At 38.8% G+C, this 24,245-nt stretch overlaps 1 protein-coding gene across 1 annotated transcript in view; it reads left to right on the plus strand.

The window, feature by feature from the left end:
• NRG2 (neuregulin 2) overlaps positions 1-24,245 on the plus strand; it is a gene marked incomplete at both ends in the record, with an annotated part of 189,959 nt that overhangs the window by 109,359 nt on the left and 56,355 nt on the right. The window contains 2 exons of the mRNA XM_083360290.1: positions 10,190-10,361; positions 21,644-21,762. Of these exons, the coding sequence (XP_083216416.1) occupies positions 10,190-10,361; positions 21,644-21,762 (291 nt within the window). The remainder of the gene's footprint in view (positions 1-10,189; positions 10,362-21,643; positions 21,763-24,245) is intronic.

A 24,245-nucleotide genomic window follows, 5' to 3' on the forward strand; every position in this document is an offset into this window, starting at 1 on the left:
AACCTCATGCAGTCTTCAGGCAGAGATTCAACTGCTGATGGGGAGAGAAGAGAGGATATTAAAGAGGGTGAGAGAAGAGAGGATATTATAGCATTTATAATCTAGAAGAATCTTTTTTTGGTAGGTGATACATTATTTAAAAAGCAAAACTAAATTCAGAAAATAATAGAAAAATAAAAAGTGGTTATTACATATTTTTATGCTTCCAAAATATCAATATTGTAAGATTTGAAGGACATCTATTCTGCTTCAATTACAGTGTTGGCAGTATTTGAGACTTGTTTCAATTCACTGAACAACCTATAATTTTCTACACTATTGTGGTCAGTCTTTCTCACTTGGGGCTGTTAGGGATTCTTTGACAGACTGTGATTGAAAGATAAATAAGCATTTTTTTCTACTGTGCACATTTTGCAATGCTAACACTGTCGGTGGTAGGAATTTTATATGCCATGAGTTAGCTGCTGGCTTGCCACTTTCCTGTTGTTGTAAACATTGTAAAACTTTGATTAGGAAGGTTAGAAGTGAATTATTCAAGTAGGTTTTTGCATTTTTAAAATGATTTTTATGCACAGGGCCCTTGAGACCAGAAAATAATTTGAAAGGTTCTTCCAGGATAAAGTTTGAGAAAGGCTGATTGTATTAAATTAATAAATTTTGGTATAGGGTATTCATGATTATCACTAAAATATTATATATCAACATTTATTTTCTTTTTTCTCTTTTCTCTTTTTTCTTTGCACTTTTAAACTTTTTATTTTTCTCTTTCAAAATTCATACTTTTTATTTTAAAAGAATATGTAATAAAATTATATACTTGTAAGGAAAAACATATATTGTCAGCATATAACAATAGTTTGATTCCATCTGCTGTTATGCCACAAATACCCTTCAACTGGATCATGAAACTGGCCAGTGATTACAATGCGAAACTAAAAATAAGAAATGGTAAAAGTCATCTTGGAAAAAATCCATAACTATTTTGATAGAAGAGATATAATTTTATTTTTAATTACCATGACAGAGGATTTGAGTGCCACATTTCAATCCAATTAGTGCAAAAAAGAAGAAAAACTAAATTTGGCTAGTACTTGCTGCAAACATTTCCATTTTCCTGTAACAAAAGCCTCTCTCCCAGCCAACAAAACCAACATTGCTGATTTCAGCTTTCCTGCAGAATATCAGCAATCCAATTTTATCATAGGATTGCCAATCTTTTATAAAATCAAATTTACATGGTGGCTCATCAAAGATAGTGTGTGTGCCACCGTTACACTTTTTTCATCCATGTTTATCAAATAGCCAATATTACAATTTGCATCTTTATTAGCCTTCAAAATTACAGTCATCCAAGCCTCTTTAAAGAGAGAAAAAAAATATTCAAAAGCTTCATTATAAACCTCCAATAATAATGTGGCCCCAAAACAATATGTGTCTTATTTTACTCAATAGGAAAGCAAAGAGGATCAGGAAACTTTATGTTATGTTATATTTAACGTCAATTTTTATTTCCAGGCGAAATAATTAGTCTCCCACAGAGACCTTCCTGAGGACTGCAACCCTTAGTAAAGCCCTTACTAGCTGCAATTGAACTTTTTAAACTCTTGATTATATAAGTCGTCACTACTCCCTTTATAGATGGTTCTGCTCTATATTCCATCATTGTACAGTATCTTTCGGCACAATATTAATTTTAACCATGTCTACTTATAGACATATTAGAGATAAAATTATTTTATATTTCAGGTTGTTTTGTTATAAAATTTATAATTTTACTTAAACTACACACACATTCATTATGTTCGTGTTTGTGTTTAAAATTTTGAACTTATAATTTTAATTGCCTTGATATCATGGTTTGTGTTATGTAATTTTAGTCAGTTCTTATAGTACATATGTTGCATTACTATTTCAGTGGGATGGCTATAATCCTATTCTTCGAATCTTTGTTTTGCTGGTTGATGACCAAAATCAGGATAAAAGGTAAAGGTTCCCCCGCACATGCGTGCTAGTCAGAAGAGCCAGCGCTTGTCCGAGGACGTCTCCGTGGTTATGTGGCTGGCATGACTAGACGCCAAAGGCGCACGGAACGCTGTTACCTTCCCACCGTTGTGGTCCCTATTTTTCTACTTGCATTTTTACGTGCTTTCGAACTGCTAGGTTGGCAGAAGCTGGGACGAGTAACAGGCGCTCACTCTGTTACGCGGCACTTGGGATTTGACCCACCAAACTGCCAACCTTCTGATCGACAGGCTCAGCGTCCTAACCCACTGAGGATGCTTGGCTATAAACAGTCAAGAATCTGGCATAGAATCAGGTCGTAGCAACAGCTCTGGGCACACAAAAGAAAATGTATATAACTTGTCAAGCTTAGTTTTTACAAAGGTTCACATAATATCTGGAACAATTTATGTTTCTTTCCATAACAAGGTCCAAATGAAGTTCATTTTAGTGATATAGTATGCTGTTATGTGAAAATGTTTTTATTTTGATTGCTTTATTATTAGTTGTTGTGAATGTTTTTGCTAGTTGCAGCATCACAAGGCTGCATGCTAGGTCCGCACAAGGTCTACACCAGGGGTAGGCAAGCTTGGCTCTTTTATGACTCGTGGACTTCAACTCCCAGAATTCCTGAGCCAGCCATGCTGAGGGGAAGGGAGAGGTTTCCAAGCTGAGCCGTGCTGACTCAGGAATTCTGGGAGTTGAAGTCCACGAGTCATAAAAGAGCCAAGGTTGCCTACCCCTGGATCTACACCAACCAGACCTGGTCTGCAACAAGGGAGAGTTGCATGCCCTGGGTCACGTACCCAGGGAGTTTGCCTTACCATCTCTATCTATTGGAGACTGGCCATTTTAAAACTGTAAGCAAAATTCTAAACAAGTGGGGAAATACACTGAGTAAGGATTTAGGAATCAATTTCCCCAACAGCCTCTGAGAAAACATGGAACCCCCCCCCCCAAAGTGAAGCATTTCAGAAAACTTAAGTGATTATTTTGGTTCAATAGCTCCCTCTTCCTCCTCCTCCTGAAATAAGTAAATGGCCCAGCCAAAGAAAATATCTGGGTTTGTTTTATGTGTGGTATTAGATCTAATTTTCTATGTTTCCTTGAATCAGCTGCTGTGTAATGGCATACTTTATTCATCCTTTAGACAGAGCATAAAGGCGTTTTCTGTATTTATAACTTCCTTGTGCTTTATAATAACTTGGAACCCCTGAAGTGTTTCTTTAAAGATTCTTCCGGAGATCTTATTTGTCACAGACCAGAACATCTTTTTATTTGACTAGGATATTGCTGTTTTTGTATGTTTCCTTTAAATACCTGTTTTATTGTGAGCTAAGTGGCTCTGAGATTCATCCTTTACATCAGGGCTTTTCAACCAGTGGCACAGGTACCACCTGTGGTACATTGGCAACTGGCAGGTGGTCAGCGACCATCCTAGAAAAGTGGTAGTGGGGGAGGGGAATGAGCTGAACCAGTGGCAGCACCGCACAAGCCTGAGCGAGAAATGGCTGGAGCTGCAGGGCCGTCAAGGCTCAGCGGAAGTGCCAAGATCAGCACTAGGCTCCAGCTGGAGCTCGGTGCTGATCCCAGTGTTTCTGCTGAGCCTAGAAGAAGTGCCAATCAGCTGGAATGTTGCAGCATCTCCAGGGTCTTGTGATTTACATTCAGATGCCTGGCAACTGATTCATATTTATGACAGTCACAGTGTCCCAGGGTCATGTGAAGTGACCAAAACTTGCTGCAACCACCCAGCAGATAGGGGGAATAAAAACCAAACATCCCCCATCCCACCCCCACTGCCAATCCTCAACACAAATGCTCACAACAGTGAAAACCTCAGACAGGAGGAAGAGCACTGCTGGGCAGGCAGGCAGGTGTCTTGCTCAGCTGTGGCTTGGGGGGCACTTTTTTCAGTGCCATTGTAACTTCGAACAGTCACTAAGCGAACTGTTGTAAGTCGAGGACTACCTGTACTTCATCACTTTTTCCTCTTTTTTTTGGTCATCAAGTTTTTGACACCTTGCTAGGTGACTGGTGATAGTCGGATGTTGCCATATCCTAAAAGTGGTACAATGAGTGGAAAAGTTGAAAAGCCCTGCTTTACATGACCAAATGAACACTTAAAAGAGAGATTTTACATTTTAAACATTTTTCCTGCTAAATAAAGTCCAGTTTGTTTATTCCTGATGAAATTGGTCTTGAATTGACTCAAGCTGAATCATGTTACACATTTGTATGCTACATACCTGGATATTTTACCACTGAAATTATTTCACTTTTTAGATATCTACCTTTTAATGCCCAGAAATGTAGCACAGGCTGTGGCAGACCTATCTCTCTCATATGCTGGGGATCTGAAATGGACAACAGGTTGGATGGATGATACATTCTAGAAGATAGGTGGTGGCAGTGGTGATACAATCCAGAGCTGATGGTGGAGCCATGGTATGAAGACTCAAGAGTCTTCTGGAAGTGGAGGATTCAGGTTTCCAGTGTTTCTCTTTGTGAATTCAGCCTATTCCACTACATTGATTGATTGGTTGACTAATTATTTGCCATCAAGTTGGTGTTGACTCTTTGCAAGCATACTGATACATTTTCTCCATTATGATCTACCCCCAACCTGTTCTTTCAAGTCTCCCAACAGTACACTCATCAGCACTGTAACTGTATCAACCTTGCCACTGGTTGTTCTCTTGTTTTCTCTTCTTCCATCTTTCTCAGCATTGGAGCCTTTTCCAGGGAACTGGGTTTTCCCATATTATGTCCAAAGTAGGAAAATTTGAGACTGGTCATTTGTCAAGTAAGAACTTTGGGTCAATTTGTTTAATGATCCATTTGTTCCTTTTCCTGGCTGTCCATGGTATTGTTCAGTACCAATGTTCAAAATCATCAATACTCTTTCTGTGTTGCTTCTTCAAATTTGGCTTGGCTTCCACAAAGTGTCATATCAAACCATTTGAATAGCTTTTCCAAATCTTTCATAGCTGGTCTGCCAAATGCCATCTTGCATTGTTCTTTACTATTGATGGTTGGTCCTAAAAGGCAAAAGTTGTCCACCACTTTGATCTTTGATAGCCACTTCTAACACTGGTTGTTCCACTGGTTAGCATTAATTTGATCTTCTTTACTGTATATTTAATTTTATACCATTTTTCACTCCTTGAATTTTATTACTAGAGCTTGCATATTCTGCTAGAAGGGCAGTGTCATCAGCATAGCACAGATTTTTTCCCCCTCCACTTTTGAAACCATGCTCACATTCTTCCATTCTAGCTTCCCCTAATATACTGTATAGTCAACATTTAGATAATGAAAAGGTCTTTGACAATCTGTTCCTGGCAGTGGGAAAAATTATTCAAAGAGAATTGGATTCCATTTATTGGAATTCAAGTAGAAGCTAGACAGTCATGGGTGTGGGTGATTTAATTTGGATTCCTCCCCTGTTCAAGAGGGTTATATTTGATCATTTCAATGACTATTTCCATATCTTTGATTCTGTCATGGGAGCCATTTTGTTCTTGAATGCATATTAATACCTTCTGAAAGTCCAGGATTTATGCTTCCCATAAAGACAGCTATCAGCCTTTGCCATATTAGCACCTAAGGGTTCGCGTTGGGAGAAAACACTCTTCTTTGTGCTACCATTCCAGATAATTGCCCCCTGCTATTTACTAAAGCAGAATTCTCAGTCAGTTTGGTCTGGTTTATGAAAAATGAAGCCATGTCTAGAATGAAATGTGGTTTTTTTGGTTGGTCTTCAGTGTGATCTGGTGGATAATTATCTGGTGGATAATTAAGCCCAGGCGGGATATTGCCTCCATAAGCTGAATGAGAGGAAGGATGTTCCTGCCACTGCATGTTTTAGTCCTTCTCTTCCTGCCTGCCGATCCTTTGCTCCACCCCTTACCTGTTAGGAAGCAGTTGTCTAATTTAGATATCATCCTTAAAGTAGTGATTGCACATCATTTCCTGGCCATAGCAATTTATTCTACATGGACAATTATAGTTCTTGAAAGCAGCTACGTATCTTGTTACCAAAAAATACTATATTTTCTTCACTTTCACATGCTATTTTTTTAGATAAAGTAGTCTGATACTAAAAACAATCAATTTGCTAAAGATAAATTTAAAGGTTACAAAAGAATGGTGGTACAAATTCTCATACACCCCCCACTTCTGCCAGTATCACTGTAGCAGATCAAGTTCAATGGACAGTTGATGTTAAGGACATTTGCAATTGTAATGCATTGTTTCAATACTCCCTATTGCAGTGAATCAGATGGCAAAAGATTTGAATGAATTTGCCATTCTAGCTTTTGCAGCCACTCGGGACTTCAAGCACTATAGCAATATGCAGAGTCAAAACAGGACATTTAGGTTGTGTAGTGCATCCCACCTGCTGAATGCAGCTTCTATGTCACATCTTCTGATCCTTTTCTGTTGGTGCTCACATGGCTGGTGCCCTTCTCTCCTCTTCCTTTACTTCCCTCAATCTCTTGGCTATTTTTCTCTTCCCTAAGTAAGTACTTTAGTAGCAATGTACGGTACTAAAGCAGTTACAGAGACATACGTGTGAGTGCATGGAGAGAGTAAATCTTAAAATTTATTTTTTTGAAAGGGGCATGGTCTGTTGTTGTGGGGGAAAGCCAGTGTAACCCTTGAGCCAAAGGAAGCTAGAATGTGTCTTCCAAAGAGTTCAGAGAAGAGTAGCAAAGGTTATTAGGAGGTTGGAGGTTAAAACATATGAAGAACAATTGCAAGGATTGGGTACGTCTAGTTTAGTGAAAAGAAGGACTAGGGTTGACATGAGAACAGTGGTCCAATACTTGAGGGGCTGCCACAAAGAAGAGGGGGTCAAATTATTTTCCAAAGCACCAGAAAACAAGACAAGAAGCAATGGATGAAAACTAATCAAGGAGAGAAGCAACCTAGAACTAAGGAGAAATTTTTTGACAGTGAGAACAATAAACCAATAGAACAGCGTACCTTTGGAAGTTGTGGGCGCTTCATCACTGGAGGCTTTTAAAAAGAGTGGACAGCTACTTCTCTGAAATGATATAGGTCTCCTGATTGAGCAGGGGGTTGGACTAGAACATTAGTGGGCTGTGGCCCACTACCAGGCTGTGGCTGTCCAGAACTGGGCCGAGTGAATGGCTGGATGGCTCTGACACGTGACTGGTATAAATGACAGGCCGGCACACATACACCCAGCTTTGTTTGAATTTAGAATAGAATTTATTTTATACTTCTAGTCATATGGCCAGCATGACTGTACACCGGTGCATGGAATACTGTTACCTTCCCACCAACATAGTATCTATTTATCTACTCCCATTTGCTTGCTTTCGAACTGGAAAAAAAAAATTAAATACAGCAGCTAAGAAAATATTATGTAATGTAGGAAATGGGACTGTCTCCCAGGAATGTAATCCAGGTGTTCAGGGACCTACAAAAGGCTAACTGGGATGGGGACATCCTACTCTCTAGACCAGAGGTCCCCAACCTTTTGGGCACCAAGGACCGGTTATGTGGAGAGAGGTTTTTCCGCAGGCCAGAGGGGATGTGGTTTTGTGTGCTGCCTGCATCCTGCAGATGGGGCTTTGCTTATTTGTGCAGTCCGGTTGCTGGCATGCCGCAGCCCGGTACCTGTCCATGGCCCAGGGGTTGGGGACCCCTGCTCTAGATGGAGAATTTCCAGAGGGCAAGCACTCTGGCAGAAAAGGCAGCCTCGTGGTCTCTGCCAGCCAACATTCCATGGCTAGTGGGACCAGAAGCATGCCCACCCTGCTGGGCCAGAGAGAAACAATTGGGGAAGATGGACCTCAGGAACCCAGACCAAGCCATGAAGGGCTTTAAAAGTGACAATCAGCACTTGAATTGTATCCAGCATCAGCTGGCAACCAATAAAGCTCACAAAGCAGTGGTGTTACATGTGCTGAATAACCTACACCATTTACTACTTGCTGCACCAGTTGAAGTTCTAAAGCTTCTAGTCCCAGTAATCTAGATGGGAGGTCACAAGGGCATGAGTGACAGTGAGTAGAGCCTCCTGGTCCAGGAATGGGTACAACCTGAAGGTATGGAAAAGCTATTCCAGCCACGACTACCATCTGCTCTTCCAATAGGAGCCATGAGTCCAAGAGGACCCCCAGATTGCACACACATCTGAGGCAGTGCAGCACTGTTCAGAATCAAAGGTGGAAAAATCTTGACACCAGAAAGCCCAAGCACCCAAAGCCACACAGCCTTGCTTGGATTGAACCAAAGCCCGTAGCACCCATCCGTATCTTTGCAGCCTTCAGGCACCAGAAAGGACATCTGTGGCATCACTCAGGCAGCTTTGAGTAGAAATGTGAAGTTGGATATCATCCACATACATACATATATGCATAATTTGCCGCCTTCAAAATATAGGATTAATCTTAATTGCCATCACAATAAATAAATAATGAAGAACTTTTGAGAAAAGTCCAGGGGAGTAGCATTTCAAGGAGAGTTGGGAAAATATACAGTACATTAAAAATAATTTGGCTCATCAAAACCGGTTAAGAAAAAGCTACATTTGTTCCAAGAATCTGACAAGCTATATGTTCTTTTTCTTTTTAATCTCCAATAGCTTTTAATAACAATAATATTTTGAAGCTGAGGAATCAGAAATTAGAGAAAACAAGGGTTCCCTCCTAAATATCGCCTTTTGCTTTCCAAGTTTGCCCTTCTTTCTCAAATGAGTAGGAATATCAAAATGTCCTTACAGATATAACCCAGCACAAAATGTTCTGGTCAGACTGTAATTATTTTAATTACTTAATTAAATGTATGATATTTAGGAGGAGCATTGCATTGGTGATGGAGAATAAATAAGTCTACAGTCATGCTGCAATAATGTCTGAAAAGAGTGCAGTTGTGGCTGTTATATTTTTAGTTTGTATCGTTGTTGTTATTATTGCCCTGTAGAGTACTTCAGTCAATGAATATAGTGCAGGGGTAGGCAACCTCGGCTCTTTTATGACTCATAGACTTCAACTCCCAGAATTCCTGAGCCAGCTTGGCTGGCTCAGGAATTCTGGGAGTTGAAGTCCATGAGTCATAAAAGAGCGAAGGTTGCCTACCCCTGATATAGTGGGAAGGTTGCTGAGTTTGATATTACAATGTGACTGCTCCATAGGCATTAAGCGTTTGCTATGACCACAGTGTTGGCTATTCTTTGGTGGCATGTAATGGGTTAAATGGATACTAAGCCATCCAATTGAGATCAGAGATGGAGTAGCAATGGAGCATATGATGACTGGGATTGCTTGGTTAGTGGCCCACATTCTTATCTCTGTCTCTGTCCTGCTTGTGCTCTGTCATGGGGAGACTTTCCTTTTAAGTCTTTGCTATTACTGTTTGGCAGAGTAGGCTGTCATTCTGAAAGACTGAATGACCTTCTTATTCCCCATTTTTTCCTCTGCTGAGCTGTGTTGTTTTGTATTCCCACTTGGCCGCAGAGAAGCTAGTGCACAGTACATTCTCAGATTGAACAGGCAGGCACATGAACAGTAACAACAACAACAACAACAAATCTGCAGTGACTGTGGCTGAACTGAAAGGGGGAAAAAATTCCTCCTACCTCCTCTTCCCTTCTTGTAGCCAAATGCTCCTATTCGGATCAGCACAGGCTGTTGAATCCACAGCATGGCTGCCAACAGCAGCAGAGGTAAGAGAGGAATGTAGCGTGTGAGCTAGTGAAAGCAGCATTAGAACAAGGATTGAAGCGTCTTCCGAGAAAGCCTTGCGAGCTGTTTGTGTAGTCTGTTTGTTTCTCACGTAGATGCACATTTGTTTCTCTTACGCAAAGGGACAAGTGGGGCGATGGTGGAAGGAGAATGGAGGGATCTGCTGCTGAATGGGAAGCAAAGCTGCCTGTGATGCCAAAGAAAAAATGCTCAGTCTGCAAAAGCATCTGTTCTTCTCCGCTTTTTGTGTGTGTGACAATAATAGGTAGATGTGGGGAGCAGTGGATAAACAAGGGATCAGCTCTTCATCACTGGCTTCATGTAATCACAAAGGTTTGAAACTGAAGGTTCTAGCAAATCTAGGTACCAGGGCTTCAGCTGTGATTTCCAAAGAGCATGCAGAACTGAAGAGGGGGGCGGGGTGGCTTGATTAAACTGACTTTGTTTCTTGCTGTTTCTATTCACAGCTGTCACTCCAAAACTCAAGAAACTAAAGAGCCTAAATGTAGAAGTCGGAGCAAAGGTTTCTTTGAAATGCGAGGCAAGCGCTGGAAATCCCCAGCCATCCTACAAATGGTTCAAAGATGGCAAAGAAATTAAAAAGAGCAAAGATATCAGAATAAAATACGGGAATGGAAAGTAAGTAAAAGCAGTCGGTTTTTTTATCCTAAAATTGTATTATCATAGATAAACGCTCTTAACTATTATTGGTATAATTTTCATAAACAGGACCGAATGGCTAATTTCTAAGTAAAGGGATGTTTATAATCCTAATCCTAAATAGCTTTGGTTCTTGTTTGTGAGCAAGATATGTTCATAATATTCTCAAAGGACATTATTAATTTCAATATTTCAAGGTGCAGGTTGGACTCAAAGGAAGGCGACATTAATCTAAGCCAGATTTTAACTGGAGGGCACCAGGTGGGGGAAGACTGTTCTTAAGTAATACTTGTGTTGCAAAATGGCAAATCCAACAATTTCATTTTGTGGACTGTCTTGACCAGAATTCTAGAGAATTCTGGGAGTTGATTTCCACACAGCTTAAAGTTGCTAAGGTTGGAAAGCACTGTTATAAAGCAAGAAAGCTCAATTATTTTGTTGTGATGTTTTGTTTAATCGTACATGGTTAAAAGACAGACATGCAGACAGCCAATTATTTTTTAGCATTAGGAGTGATGGCATGCTCCTCCTCAGTTTGTCCTCTGGATAGACCATGTGCTCTACTTTTGGTGTGATGAAGACAGAGCCACAAGGTATAAACTGTTTATCCATCTGGGGTTTACACAGGCCTAGAAATCGGGAATTCTGGGAGTTGAAGTCCATGAGTCATAAAAGAGCCAAGGTTGCCTACCCCTGACTTAAGTGGTTAGGTGAAGCAAGTAGTGTCTCTTAGAAACAGGCCATTTTGCTTTCTGTTTTTGCTTTGAAAGAGTACTTTCTTGCAGGTCCATTGAAGTGAGGTGTCCTCTGGCTTTTTAATGGTATTTAACTATTACTATTTCTTGATACACAATACCATAGAATTAAATTCATCATAAAGTTCTGACTGATGCCAATGTGGAACCATGAACATTAAATTCTTTATAATGTTGAACACCTGCCTTCTCAGATCAAACTAGGCCATTGCATGTTGGTAAAAGTTATCAAGAAACAAGGCCAGCAGGCTTCCCAGCACCATATGAGGCAGAATAGAGCAGGGCTTTTCAACTTTTTCACCCATTGTACCACTTTTAGGATATGGCAACATCCGAGTACCACCAGTCGCCTAGCAAGGTGTCAAAAACTTGATGAACAAAAAAAAAAAGGAAAAAAGTGATGAAGTACAGGTAGTCCTCGACTTACAACAGTTCGCTTAGTGACTGTTCGAAGTTACAATGGCACTGAAAAAAGTGCCCCCCAAGCCACAGCCAAGCAAGACACCTGCCTGCCTGCCCGGCGGCGCTCTTCCTCCTGTCTGAGGTTTTCATTGTTGTGAGCATTTGTATTGAGAATTGGCAGTGGGGATGGGGTGGGGGGTGTTTGGTTTTTATCCCCCCCCCACTCTGCAGGGTGGTTGTAGCAGGTTTTGGTCACTTCACAATACCCTGGGACACTGTGACCATCATAAATATGAATCAGTTGCCAGGCATCTGAATGTAAATCACAAGAACCTGGAGATGCTACAACATTCCAGCTGATCGGTTCTTCTTCTGGGCTCAGCAGAAGCACCGGGATCAGTGCCAAGCTCCATCTGGAGCCTGGCACTGATCCTGGTGCTTCCGCTGAGCCCTGAAGAAGCACTGATCCTGACGCTTCCGCTGAGCCTTGACAGCCCTGCAGCTCCAGCCATCTCTTGCTCAGGCTTCTGCGGTGCTGCCACCAGTTCAGCTGATTCCCCTCCCCCGCTACCACTTTTCTAGGATGGTCGCGTACCACCAGCTAGGTGTCAATGTACCACAGGTGGTACTGGTACCACTGGTTGGAAAGCCCTGGAATAGAGGAGACAGTTCCATGAAAGTTCATACATGGTATAGGACCTGTCTTCATGCAGTCAAAATTGTGATTGTAGCTCAGGTAAGTTCATTGGCCAAATTTGGGGGTAGACAATTGCACTGAATATGGTTCAAGATACCAGCTTTAACGTGGCCCAGAGCGAATTTGTGCTCATAATGGAAAAACCTCAAATTGTTTTAGATTTTTTTTTAATCAACAGAATAGGATGAAACCTGCAGAGATAGATAACAGACATCTCAGAACAAATTAAAACATCCAGTTTCAGAAAATATGTGGATATTTAACCTTTCTGGACTTTTCTTTTTAAAAAAGAAAACTATAATTGTATTATTTATTTCTATATGTAGATAAAAATTATACAGATAATTATCTTTTAGATAGATCTGAAACCGGCAATTTTTTAAAAAGAAATATGAATATGGTTTTGGACGGTTTTGGACAGAATTAAAGGGCTTTTTCTACAGAGCATTATTTAAGCATATGTCCTGATCTGGATCTGGATCATAACATCTCCCAGTGATTTCCTACAGTGATGTTGAATTAATAGCAATAGCAATAAGACCACTTCACAGTGCTTTACAAATTTCTCTAAGTGGTTTACAGAGTCAGAATATTGCCCCATGGGTCCTCATTTTACCAACCTTTTATGTTGTTGTTGTTGTTGAGTTCTCTGGACAAAAATTAAAATGCAAATAAAGTAGATAGCCACTATCCTTTGTGTTCAGCATTGAGATTTTTATTTCTTCATTTAAATATTTGGTTGTGGGCAAAAAAGATTTGTCTAATTATTTTTTATCAATATTATTAAAGTGAAAGCTAGTAAAAATCTAGGAACACGTGAAACTTTAAGTTTCTAGCTCTTCAGTGATTGTTAAACAATTCTACACAAATTTAAAAATTTCCATACTGAAATGCTATTTAACTTATTTTAATTTCCAAGGGGAAAAGATTGATACATTTATAAACAACTGGGGAAAATATTAATAGCGTATCCTTAAAATAGATGGCTTTCTCTCATAGGCTTGCTAATCAAACTTCAAGTATTATATTTCTTCTGTCTTCCTCTTTTCCCCTGCTCCATATAAGCATAAGTCACTGATTGCTCCCAACACCCTTCTCATTATTTCTGGACTGGAAAGTTGGGTTCATTTTGCCCTTCAGATAACAGGTTTTGAATATATATTTATTTTTATTTTTATTAAATTTATATACCGCCCTATTCCCGGAGGACTCAGGGCGGTGTACAGGGAGGATTAAAACAAACATACAAAAATTAAAATCAGATTAAGACAATTAATTAAATGAAGTCCCTGAAATTTAAAACTAAAACCCAATAAAAATTAAAACCCCTCAGCCTGGGCCAGACAGCTCAAAGAGCCAAGTTTTCAGGTCCCTGCGGAATGAGCGAAGGTCGGGTGCAGTCTTAAGTTCCATGGGGAGTTGGTTCCATAGGGCCGGCGCACCCACAGAGAACGCTCTTCCCCTGGGAATAACCCGCCAGCATTCCTTAACCGGCGGTATCCTGAGAAGGCCCTCCCTGTGGGAGCGCACGGGACGAAGGGAGCTTGATGCCGGCAGCAGGTGTTCCCTCAGATAACCTGGACCCAAGCCATTTAGGGCTTTATAGAGTGAATATAAGAGTGACATGGCAAAGCAAGGCAATGGAGAAACCACACTGCAGTGTGTTGAACACCATGAAAGCTGTGTAATTAAAAAAGAAATCAAAGATAGTTCTGGAATAAGTATGCCTACCTCAGGAAGTGGGTTGGAATAGAAGACCGCTAAGGACTCTTCCAACTCTATGATTCTATGACAGTCTCTTGTTTTTTCTATCTTATATTGCCTATTTATTTTTGTGTCCTTCCACTGCTTCTGAATTTTTCATCTCTCTCATCATAAACAAGTGTTTATTTTTATGACCAATTTGTGCAATGATTTGATAATTTGCATATTTTCCCAATTTCCTTCCTTCACAATAGGCATATAGACCACAACCTTTTCCAATCTCTAAATCACATAGTTTTCTTCCATATTTGTCGAAACAGGACTTTAACCACCTCTTCTCTTTCAGTTTAAAATCTTTCAGGGTTCAATGAATATTTCCTCTGGTTCATTCTTAAGATAGCTGTTCTTGTCGATAATACCTAATTTTTCTAATGGATTTGGTCAACATTGCTTCTTTACAAATATTTCTGTTATTCTACAATCCCATTTTAAAGGATTTCAATATACTTCCATATTTCTTCATTTCTCTTCATTGTCAATGATCAGTTTTGATTATTGCTGCCTTAAGTTCTTAGCTGCCATAGTTTCTTCAATCCTTATTTTTAAAAATCATTTTCTTTTATTTTGTTTTTTAAAACTAATTTTTATGAAAAATTACAACTATAATAAAAAAGTAATACAAATTGAAAGAAAAGAAGGGTTAGGCCAGAAAAGAAAAAGGAAATAGAGAAAGAATAGGAAAAAAAGAAAATATTAAGAGCAATAAAACTATATAGGTAGTCAATCACCAGGGACAGATGGATTGACAGCTAGTTATTATAAAAATCTGCAGTCAGAAATGGTGGAGCCTTTGAAGGACTTATTTAGAACAATTCAACTTGGGGGAATAGTGCCCCCATCATGGAGAACAGCTTTCATAACATTGATTCCAAAGGAGGATCAAGATCTTAGTCAACCAAAGAATTATAGACCAATATCTCTTTTAAACACTGATTATAAGATATTTGCTAAAGTATTGGCAAATAGAATAATGAATATAATGCAACAAGTGATACATAATGATCAATCGGGGTTTATAACTGGTAGACAAATGAAGTACAATGTAAGACAAATTGTTAATTTATTGCAATATTTGGAAAGAAACAACCAAGTCTCTGCTGCATTGATATTTTTAGATGCAGAGAAGGCTTTTGATCAATTGAATTGGAAATTTTTATTGAAAGTAATAGAAAAGATGGAATTTGGGGATTATTTCTTACAGGCTATTAAAGAAATATATCAAAAGCAAACGGCACAAATAATTGTTAACGGTAATTTAACAGAAATTTGTAAAATTGAAAAAGGAACAAGGCAGGGATGCCCTTTATCACCATTGTTGTTTGTTCTATCACTGGAAATATTATTGATTAAAATACGTGAATCAAATAAGATAAAGGGAATTAAAATTAGGCATCAAGATTATAGTTTGAGAGCGTTTGCAGATGACTTGGTTGTTACTTTAAGTCAACCTACTCAATCGGTTTTAGAATTATTGGATGTGATAATACAATATGGACAAGTTTCTGGATTTAAAGTTAATAAGCAAAAAACTAAAATATTAACAAAAATATGACCATAAAACAAAGAGAAGCGTTAGAAAAATCAACAGGATTTGAAATAGTAAAAAAGGTTAAATACTTGGGGGTATATATCACAGCATCGAATGTGAAATTATATAAAAACAATTATGAATTGTTATGGCAAAAAGTACAAAAGGAAATTGACAGTTGGAAAAAAATTACAATTGTCTTGGTTGGGGAGAATAGCAGCCGTGAAGATGATTGTCTTACCAAAATTTTTATTTTTGTTCCAAATGACACCAATACTTAAGAAAGATGCAAATTTAAATGAGTGGCAAAAAGGTATTAATAAATTTATCTGGGCAGGGAAAAGACCGAGAGTAAAGCTTAAAATAATGCAAGATGCACGTGAGAGAGGGGCTTTGAAGATGCCCAATTTGAGATTATATTATGATGCAGTTGTGTTATCAACAGTTAGTGATTGGTTCAATTTAACGGATGAAAGAATATTCAATATTGAGGGGTATGATTTATTGTATGGATGGCATGCGTATTTATTTTATGACAAAAACGTGGATAATATTTTTAAGACTCATATTTTAAGGAACGCTTTGTTCCGAGTTTGGAAAAAGTACCAATATATATTAAATAATAAAATACCTATATGGGCAATACCTAGACATGCAATAGGAAATATAAATGTGGAGCAGAAACAAGATGTGATTACTTATAAAGAACTTCTTAGGATGGAAGGGAATATTTTGAAACTGAAACCTTTAAATGTTTTAAAGGAAGAAAAGATAGTACAGACTTGGTTTCAGTTTATACAATTACAAGCTAGATGGAAAGAAGATCAGGAAATTGGTATAATGAAAGTTGATGAAAATTTGATAAAGCAAATTAGAGATCAAAGTCAATTGCATATAAAAAGGTTATATAATGCTCTTATAGAGATTGATTCAGAATCGGAGTTAGTTAAAGATTGTATGATAAAATGGGCTCAGAATATTCAAGAGCCCATAATGATGGATACTTGGGGGAAAAATGGGTTAGAAATGTAAAATTTACACAAGCACAAAACCCAAGAGAGAATTTTTATAAGATGTCTTATAGATGGCATTTAGATCTTAAAAAGTTAGCATGTATGTATCCAAATCAACCACCTAAGTGTTGGAGATGTGGTAGTGAAGAGGCAACTTATTATCATATATGGTGGACATGTAAAAATGTTAAAGCCTTTTGGATAAAAATATGGTGGAGTTTTCAGAAAGTTTTAAAGAAAAAAATAAGATTTACTCCGCAGCTATTCTTATTGGGGATTATTTCGGATTGTACTGTTATAGAAACTAAATTAATGTTACACTTAATAATGGCAGCCAGACTGTTGGTGGCGCAGCACTGGAAGAAAGAAGATTTACCTACAATAGAACAATGGATACTTAAAGTATTGGACGTAGCTGAAATGGCAAAAGTTTCAGCATATTTGAAAGAACAGTCACAAGAAAAATATATGTTGGAATGGAAAAGATGGATTGATTATATTCAAAACAAATATGGGACTAAAAAGTTTCAAATAGCATATGAATATTTCTTAACAATTATAGAAGTGTTATTATAATCACTTTAGTTATGTTATAAGGGAGTTAAAGGGTGGAAGGTTTGTTAATAGATATTTAGGTTTGTAATAGATATTTAGCATAGGTTTGCTTAAGATTGCTCTATGTCAGACATGTCAAACACAAGGCCCGGGGGCCGGATCCGGCCCGCGAAGTGGTTTCATGTGGCCCGCGAAGCCATCCTGGAAACAGTGAGGGAACTGCCTTGGCCCTGGCCCAGAGACCCTCCTTCTGCCAGAGACCCTCAGATCTGTCCCACTCCTGCCCAGGCCCCCATAGGCACCCTTGATGCGAACCATGTAGAGCTGGCCACGCCCACCCAGTAGGCCATACACACTCTAGCTACGCCCACCCTGGCCTTATCCACCCGGCCCCCTGAGGGCAACCGCAATGCTGATGCGGCCCTCGATGAAATTGAGTTTGACACCCCTGCTCTATGTAATACCCTGTATTCTGCTTTGGGAAGTCCAGGGGTGGGGAGAGGGAAGGGGGGAGGGTTGATGGGGAGGGGGGGGTTTATTATTAAAATTTTGTAAAACTTTTCAATTTTAAAAAAAAGCTATATAGGTAGTCCTTGATGCCATTCAGAGTTACAGATGCACTGAGAAAAGTGACTTATGACCATTTTTCACACTTACAACCACTGAAACATCCTCATGATCATGTGATCAAAATTCAGATATCGGGCGACTGGCTTTTATAACCTTTTATAACTTTCTGACAATCAAAGTCCATAGGAAAACCAGATTCACTTAGCAACCTTGTTACTAACAACTGCAGTGGTTCACTTAACAACTGTGGCAAGAAAGGTCATAAAATGGAGTAAAACTCACTTAAATGTTTCACTTAGCAACAGAAATTTTAGGCTCAATTGTGGTCATAAGTCAAGGACTACCTGTATAAAGAATTTTCTTCCTCCTTCATCACATCAAGTATGAAACATTTAATAACTTATCACCTTCTCTTAACACCACAACAAATGATCTGTTCTTCCCATATCTCATCCCTTATATATAAACATATCCTTAAAACCTTGTGATTTCAATCCTGAACAGCAAAAGTCCATTAAGGGTTATCATAGTTAACAATATATCTATTTTATATACTTTATATTACTTTACATTTAACACTCTTGATCTTTAGTCCCTTCAAATAATGCCCCCAAAGTGATTTCTTTGATTTTTTTTATTTTTCCCCCTTTGTTCCTTCTTGCAAAATTCTTCAAAAGTGTAACAAGCCTCTTTTGTAAATTCAGTATAGGAAAAATATCCAGGTCATTCTCCTATTTGGTTATTTGTGTATCCCTTTTAATCAGACAGTTTCATTTGTATGTCCAGTGTAACGTTGTTTTCCATATCATTCTTATAGCTTATCATTTTTGACCCACTTTCAGATCAGTCTCAATTTTGTCTGATAAATTTTCTCTTCCATGATATCTTTTAAACAGTCTATCTATAGAGACAGACACTTTTAAAATTAACTTCTGGATCTGTTGTTCAAAAATACCCTTCAATAGGACACCTCCATTGTTATTTTCTTGTATTTTCTTGACATTCTGGATCAGAGGGATCTGTCCTTGTCCCTCTACGCTCTATACTGAACATTTGCTTTTAGTTGTATGTTCTTTGAGATTTGTTTGAGGAACTGTCTATCTTCCATGGTGTCTGCTGAGCCAATAAGAATTGGCAGGATTGGCACACTTCACGTCTCTTCAATTAAACACTGTTATCTTTAGGGACCCAAGAGGTACATCTTTCAGCACCTGCCCGTTGGAATGAAGTTCTTCCTAAGTTCTGGGTGGCTACAATCCTGATAATATTTTAGAAGGCCTTGAAGATCTGCCTCTTCCCCTGTGCCTTAGGCCAGGGGTAGGCAACCTTGGCTCTTTTATGACTCATGGACTGACTCAGAAATTCTGGAAGTCCAATAAAAGAGCCAAGGTTGCCTACCCCTGCCTTAGGCTAAAGCGGCTGTGAATTCTGTATTCACCATTTTTTTATCTGCTATTTTGTATTTGCTTTTGAATTGTACTATATTTTATTTTTTTTGTTCTATTGAGAACCACCCAGAGTCATTTGGAGTAGGGCAGCATTTAAATTAAATAAATTCTTATTTCTCAATTCTCCATCTTTCCATAGCTATCATGATTTCTTGTTTTGAAATCTGCTTGCATTTTTTTCTTTTTACTTTTGAAATTATGGAAATTGTTTTGGTTTTGACCATTTCTCTCTCTCTTCTTGTTCCTTAGGTTCTCTTTTACATACTAAACATACTGAATTTGTTTCTTACATGGATTTTATATATTGGTTGTCATATCTTGCTGGCACACAAATTTTGATGGCTTGTAGCTTAAAGCAGGGATGTAACGAATAATAATAAAAAATCTTCTAAAGCTCTATTAGTCTGCCTTTATATTGTTGCCTTTACCTAATGACCCAGTGTTGAACTTACCCAATTTTTGCATTCTTTGTAGCACTACATATGTTGCAAATACCTCTTGCAATTTGCCACAGAAATCCTCAGTGTCTTCTATTCTTGCAATAGATCCTCCAAGAGTCATAGCAATATGCAGACCTAGCAACTCCGCTTTTCACTGTTTTTTTAAAACTATTTTTACTAGTAGGTTTTTATGACTTAAATAATTTGTTTCAAAAACCCTGTAAGTTCACATTACTAAAGCAGCTAACTTAATTAATACGCTTTATTTTTGCTTTGATAATTTAAAGTTTCTCTGATTTATGGTTCTCATATTTGATTTTTAGTTGTACAAACCCTTGCAAAATGAGGGAATCCTTTCAGTGCTGTCACTGTCACAGGTTATTTGGGTGTGTGTGTGTGTGGCTTTGATCTGAACATGTGATTGCTTCCAGATCAACTCATAAAAATTTCCCAATAACTAGAGGAGTGATTGCCAACTTGGGAGTCTGGCTCCCTAACATGTCCGTTTAAATATCTAAGGCGTGTCTTTACAATTGTTTTGGCAATAATACAGAAGGGCCATACCAACGTGTGCTTTGGAGTTACATATTAGAATGCTTTCAGGTGGGTTGAGTGTTACCACCGATTACCCCAGCTAAGGTGTACGTTACCTGTTTGATCATATTAGCAACAGTGATCAACAGATCATATTCCCAGCAACATGCCTCTCAAGAAAATTTGCATTACTGAGCCCTCCTATCATGCTAAGCTTTTAATCTCACGGAACAGGGATTAAAAAAATTAAACTCTGAAAACCAAACCGGAGGTATGGATGGCGGGTGGGAAAGAAGGGCAAGAGATTATGTAATAGGATAGAAAGGTAGCATAGAATTCATAGAAACATAGAACTATAAGACTGGAAGGAATCTTGGGGGGGGGGTCTTTTAATCCAACCCCCTACTCATGGTAGAAGTCCTCATACCATCCTGGACAAACAGCCATCCAATGTTTTCCTAAAAACCTCCAGCAATGGAGGAGCCATAACCACAGAAGGCAAACTACTCCTTTAACAAATTGTAAGACTAGGCTGAAGCCGCCATATCTACAGATGATGCAGGCTGGAGATAGACAAGAAAGAACTAAGTTGTTCAGAACCAAAGTAGAAATGTCACCTAAACCAGACAAAAGACGTTAGGCCTGAGCACCTGGGAAACCCCTTCCCAAATCCACCCACTTATTCTCCAAGCAGCTGAGAGCAGGACAAAAAGCAATGGGTGGAAGCTCGTTAAAGAGAAATCCAACCTGGAACTAAGGAGACATTTCCTGACAGGTGCTTGGAGAATAAGTGACAGTACCTGTGACAGTCCCTCAAGTACTGGAAGAGAGCCATCATGTCACTCCTAATTCTTGTTTTCATTAAACTAGACGTATCTAATTTCCTGAATCGTTCCATCACAAGGCTTAGCCTCTAGACTCCTTATCATCTTTGTTGCTCTTCTCTGCACACTTTCTGTGGTCTCAGCATCTTCTTTGTAGCATGGGACCCAGAACTGGATGCAGTATTCTAGTTGCGGTCTCAGTACAGAATGGTACTGTTACTCATAATCCTTATGCTATCTATCCCTCTTTGATGCACCCTAGGACTGCATTGGCCTTTGGCAGCTGCAGTATACTGCTGGCTCATACTTTAGTGATGTTCCCCTCATGGTTACTGTTGTACCAGGTACTGCCTATTCTACACTTGTGCATTTGATTTTTCCTGTCTAGGTGCAGGACCTTGCTTTTCTCACTATTGAATTGCATCTTGTTTGAAAGGGCCCAGTGCTCAAATATGTGGATTTACCTCCTGGATTTTATGGAAAAATGTCTCTCTTACTTCTCCCCATTATCTGTTTCTGATGGTCATTTCCAATTCATTCACAAAGCACTATTATTACTTGTTATAGCCCTTTCTCTTTGTAGTAAAACCCTATAATTTTCCTTAAAAATCTTCACTAGAGGGTATATTTAATTTTGGCAAAAGACTATTTAAGGTAATTGTTAACTCCACCTAATGTCATTATTAAAGTAGTGTAATAACCAAGCCTTTCTTTTTTTCTTTTTCCGCCAGGAAAATATCTAGACTTCAGTTCAGTAAAGTGAAAGTTGAAGATACTGGGGAATACAGTTGTGAAGCTGAGAATGTCCTGGGAACAGACATTGCCACAGGCAGTCTCATAGTCAGGAGTGGTAAGTTACAATATTGAATCAAAATGATATATTTAGTTTCAACTGGCTTTTACAATTGGTGGGAGAAGAGCCACATATAAGATGGCTTGAGGGTATATGTGTACAGGATGTGTTAGTTGAGTTTTCATGAAAAAAGATAGTTGTGATGTCAATTTGATTAAAGGATCTTTCATATTGAAGCTGCATTTTGATTCAGCTAGCTACCAATCCTTTCAAAGGGTCTACAAATTTTTATAATACATTAAGATGTTCTAAGTAAATGTATCCACTGTGAACTTGCTGTTTTATTTTAGATTAAATAATGCTAACTATAACAAGACTTGACTACAAATAATGCTATTGGATGCAGGTGAAAAACAAAACAAAGTGTAGTTGTCCATTTTGCGTTTGTTTGTGATCTTTCCCACAAATTCTATGCATTTTGAATCCCAATTCTGTGTTCTAAGAAGTAAGGTCCCAGTTCATAGAGTGGAACTTCCTTGGAAATAGGATTGCAACTACATGCATGTCTACTCAAGAAGACGTCTTACTGAATCAGATGGAACTTGTATGGAAGTGTATGTAGGAATTTGCTGTGAGCCAGGTATTTAACTGAATAGTGCTGTAAAGATCTCCATTACTTGCTATGATGTAATAATACAATACTTAAATTATTTTAGCTTTCTCTTGGGTTTGCATCTTTCATGAGTGTTTTTGCAAGACTTCTACAACAAAGTGTTGTTTTAATTCTCAAAAGTTCCCTTTTCATCAAGTGGTTAATTCTGATACTGTAGTTCTAGGCTTGTTAGGAATGCAAGTAGCGTGATTCTGCATGGTTTCTGCTCTTATTCATCCATACTATTTATATATTATTTGAATGTCATGCTCATTTTGGGACACATAAGACCAAACAAAATTAGTATCCTAATATCAGTGTTAGGCAGCATTCTGGAGAGATGTACCTTATAATCAAATAACAGAGTACATAATTTCTTCCCTTCCTTCCAGCCCTCATCAGACAACAAGGCAGGTAGCCATCTTGGGAAAGTCTGCTGTTCTTCTCTTTCAACAACACTTTTGTCTTTCCTTAAGCCTTTGTATCACCTTCTTTTGAATGGACTCTATAGTTGGAACGCTTTCTCTCCATTTATATTTAAATAACTATCTTTTGTTTGTCCGACTCTCTGCTTAACCTCTGTTGTATATTACTGGATATTGTCCTCCAATCTTTGACCTTTGTGCTGAAGTTGATTCTTGTACCCTTTTTGATTCCTTTATCTTTCTAAGTTTGAGAAACTCTGTTTGTTCAACTTGTAAGTTACTACAAGTGTACAAGTGATTCTAGGCACTCTACATATATTCACATAATTTAAAAAGTGAAAAAGACTAAAAAAAAAAAATAACCAACACCTCCTTCCTAATATTATTAGAAAAGAACACCAAAGACCAAAAATTAAATCCCAACATTATTGTAGTGCAGACATGTCAAACACAAGGCCTGGGGGCCGGATCCGGCCCGTGAAGTGGTTTCATGTGGCCCGCAAAGCCATCCTGGAAACAGTGAGGGAACGGCCCCCACTGCCTTGGCCCTGGCCCAGAGACCCTCCTTCTGCCAGAGACCCTCAGATCTGTCCCACTCCTGCCCAGGCCCCCATAGGCACCCTTGATGCGAACGATGTAGAGCTGGCCACGCCCACCCAGTAGGCCATACGCACTCTAGCCACGCCCACCCAGTAGGCCACGCCCACCCACCCCCTTGAGGGCAACCGCAATGGTGATGCGGCCCTCAATGAAATTGAGTTTGACACCCCTGTTGTAGTGTGATAGGGTATCCTTTGAAAGAGCCCCCCCTTTAAGGGCTTCTCTTAATGATAATATGCACTTCAGGAAAGATACTATGCTACGGAACAAGAGCATCCATAGAAAACGTGCATCTCTGAGGTCCCACAAAACCATGTAATTTTAATGAAGGGACCTAGAACAAGCATGTTCTATTCATCTGTTGAGTCTTCATTTGTTCTTTTCAACTAGCTCATTCTACTAGAAAAGTGCTATTGCAACATTCTTTGTAGTGGTTCCTCTGCATCTTTGCTCAGTGCATGTATCTGTATTGACCATACACTCAAAAGGCAAGCAACTGGAAAAAAAATATCCCTCTCCCCGACCCAAAAAATGCAACATGGTGATTTTCAGGATCAATATAGTTGGTATTTCCTTCTTTGGCAGTATTTTGATCCTCTCCATAGTTTTGTAATTTCATACTCTTTTTTTATACAGATCTGTACCATAATTTGAGCTGCAGTTTGTCCCATACCAACTATCCCCGTTGCCATGGGTGTTTGTGAGAGATGGCCAAAGCTAATACATGATGAAATGCGTCCCACAATGTCACAACAAAAAGTGAACATTTTAATTTGTGTTGATGTCAGGACAGAAGTACATAAATCCAAAGTTTATATCAATACATCACCATGGGTGTATGGTCATTTTCCCATCACTGTAGC

The sequence above is a fragment of the Vipera ursinii genome (genome assembly GCF_947247035.1).
Source record: "Vipera ursinii genome assembly, chromosome: 3".
NCBI lineage: Eukaryota > Metazoa > Chordata > Lepidosauria > Squamata > Viperidae > Vipera > Vipera ursinii.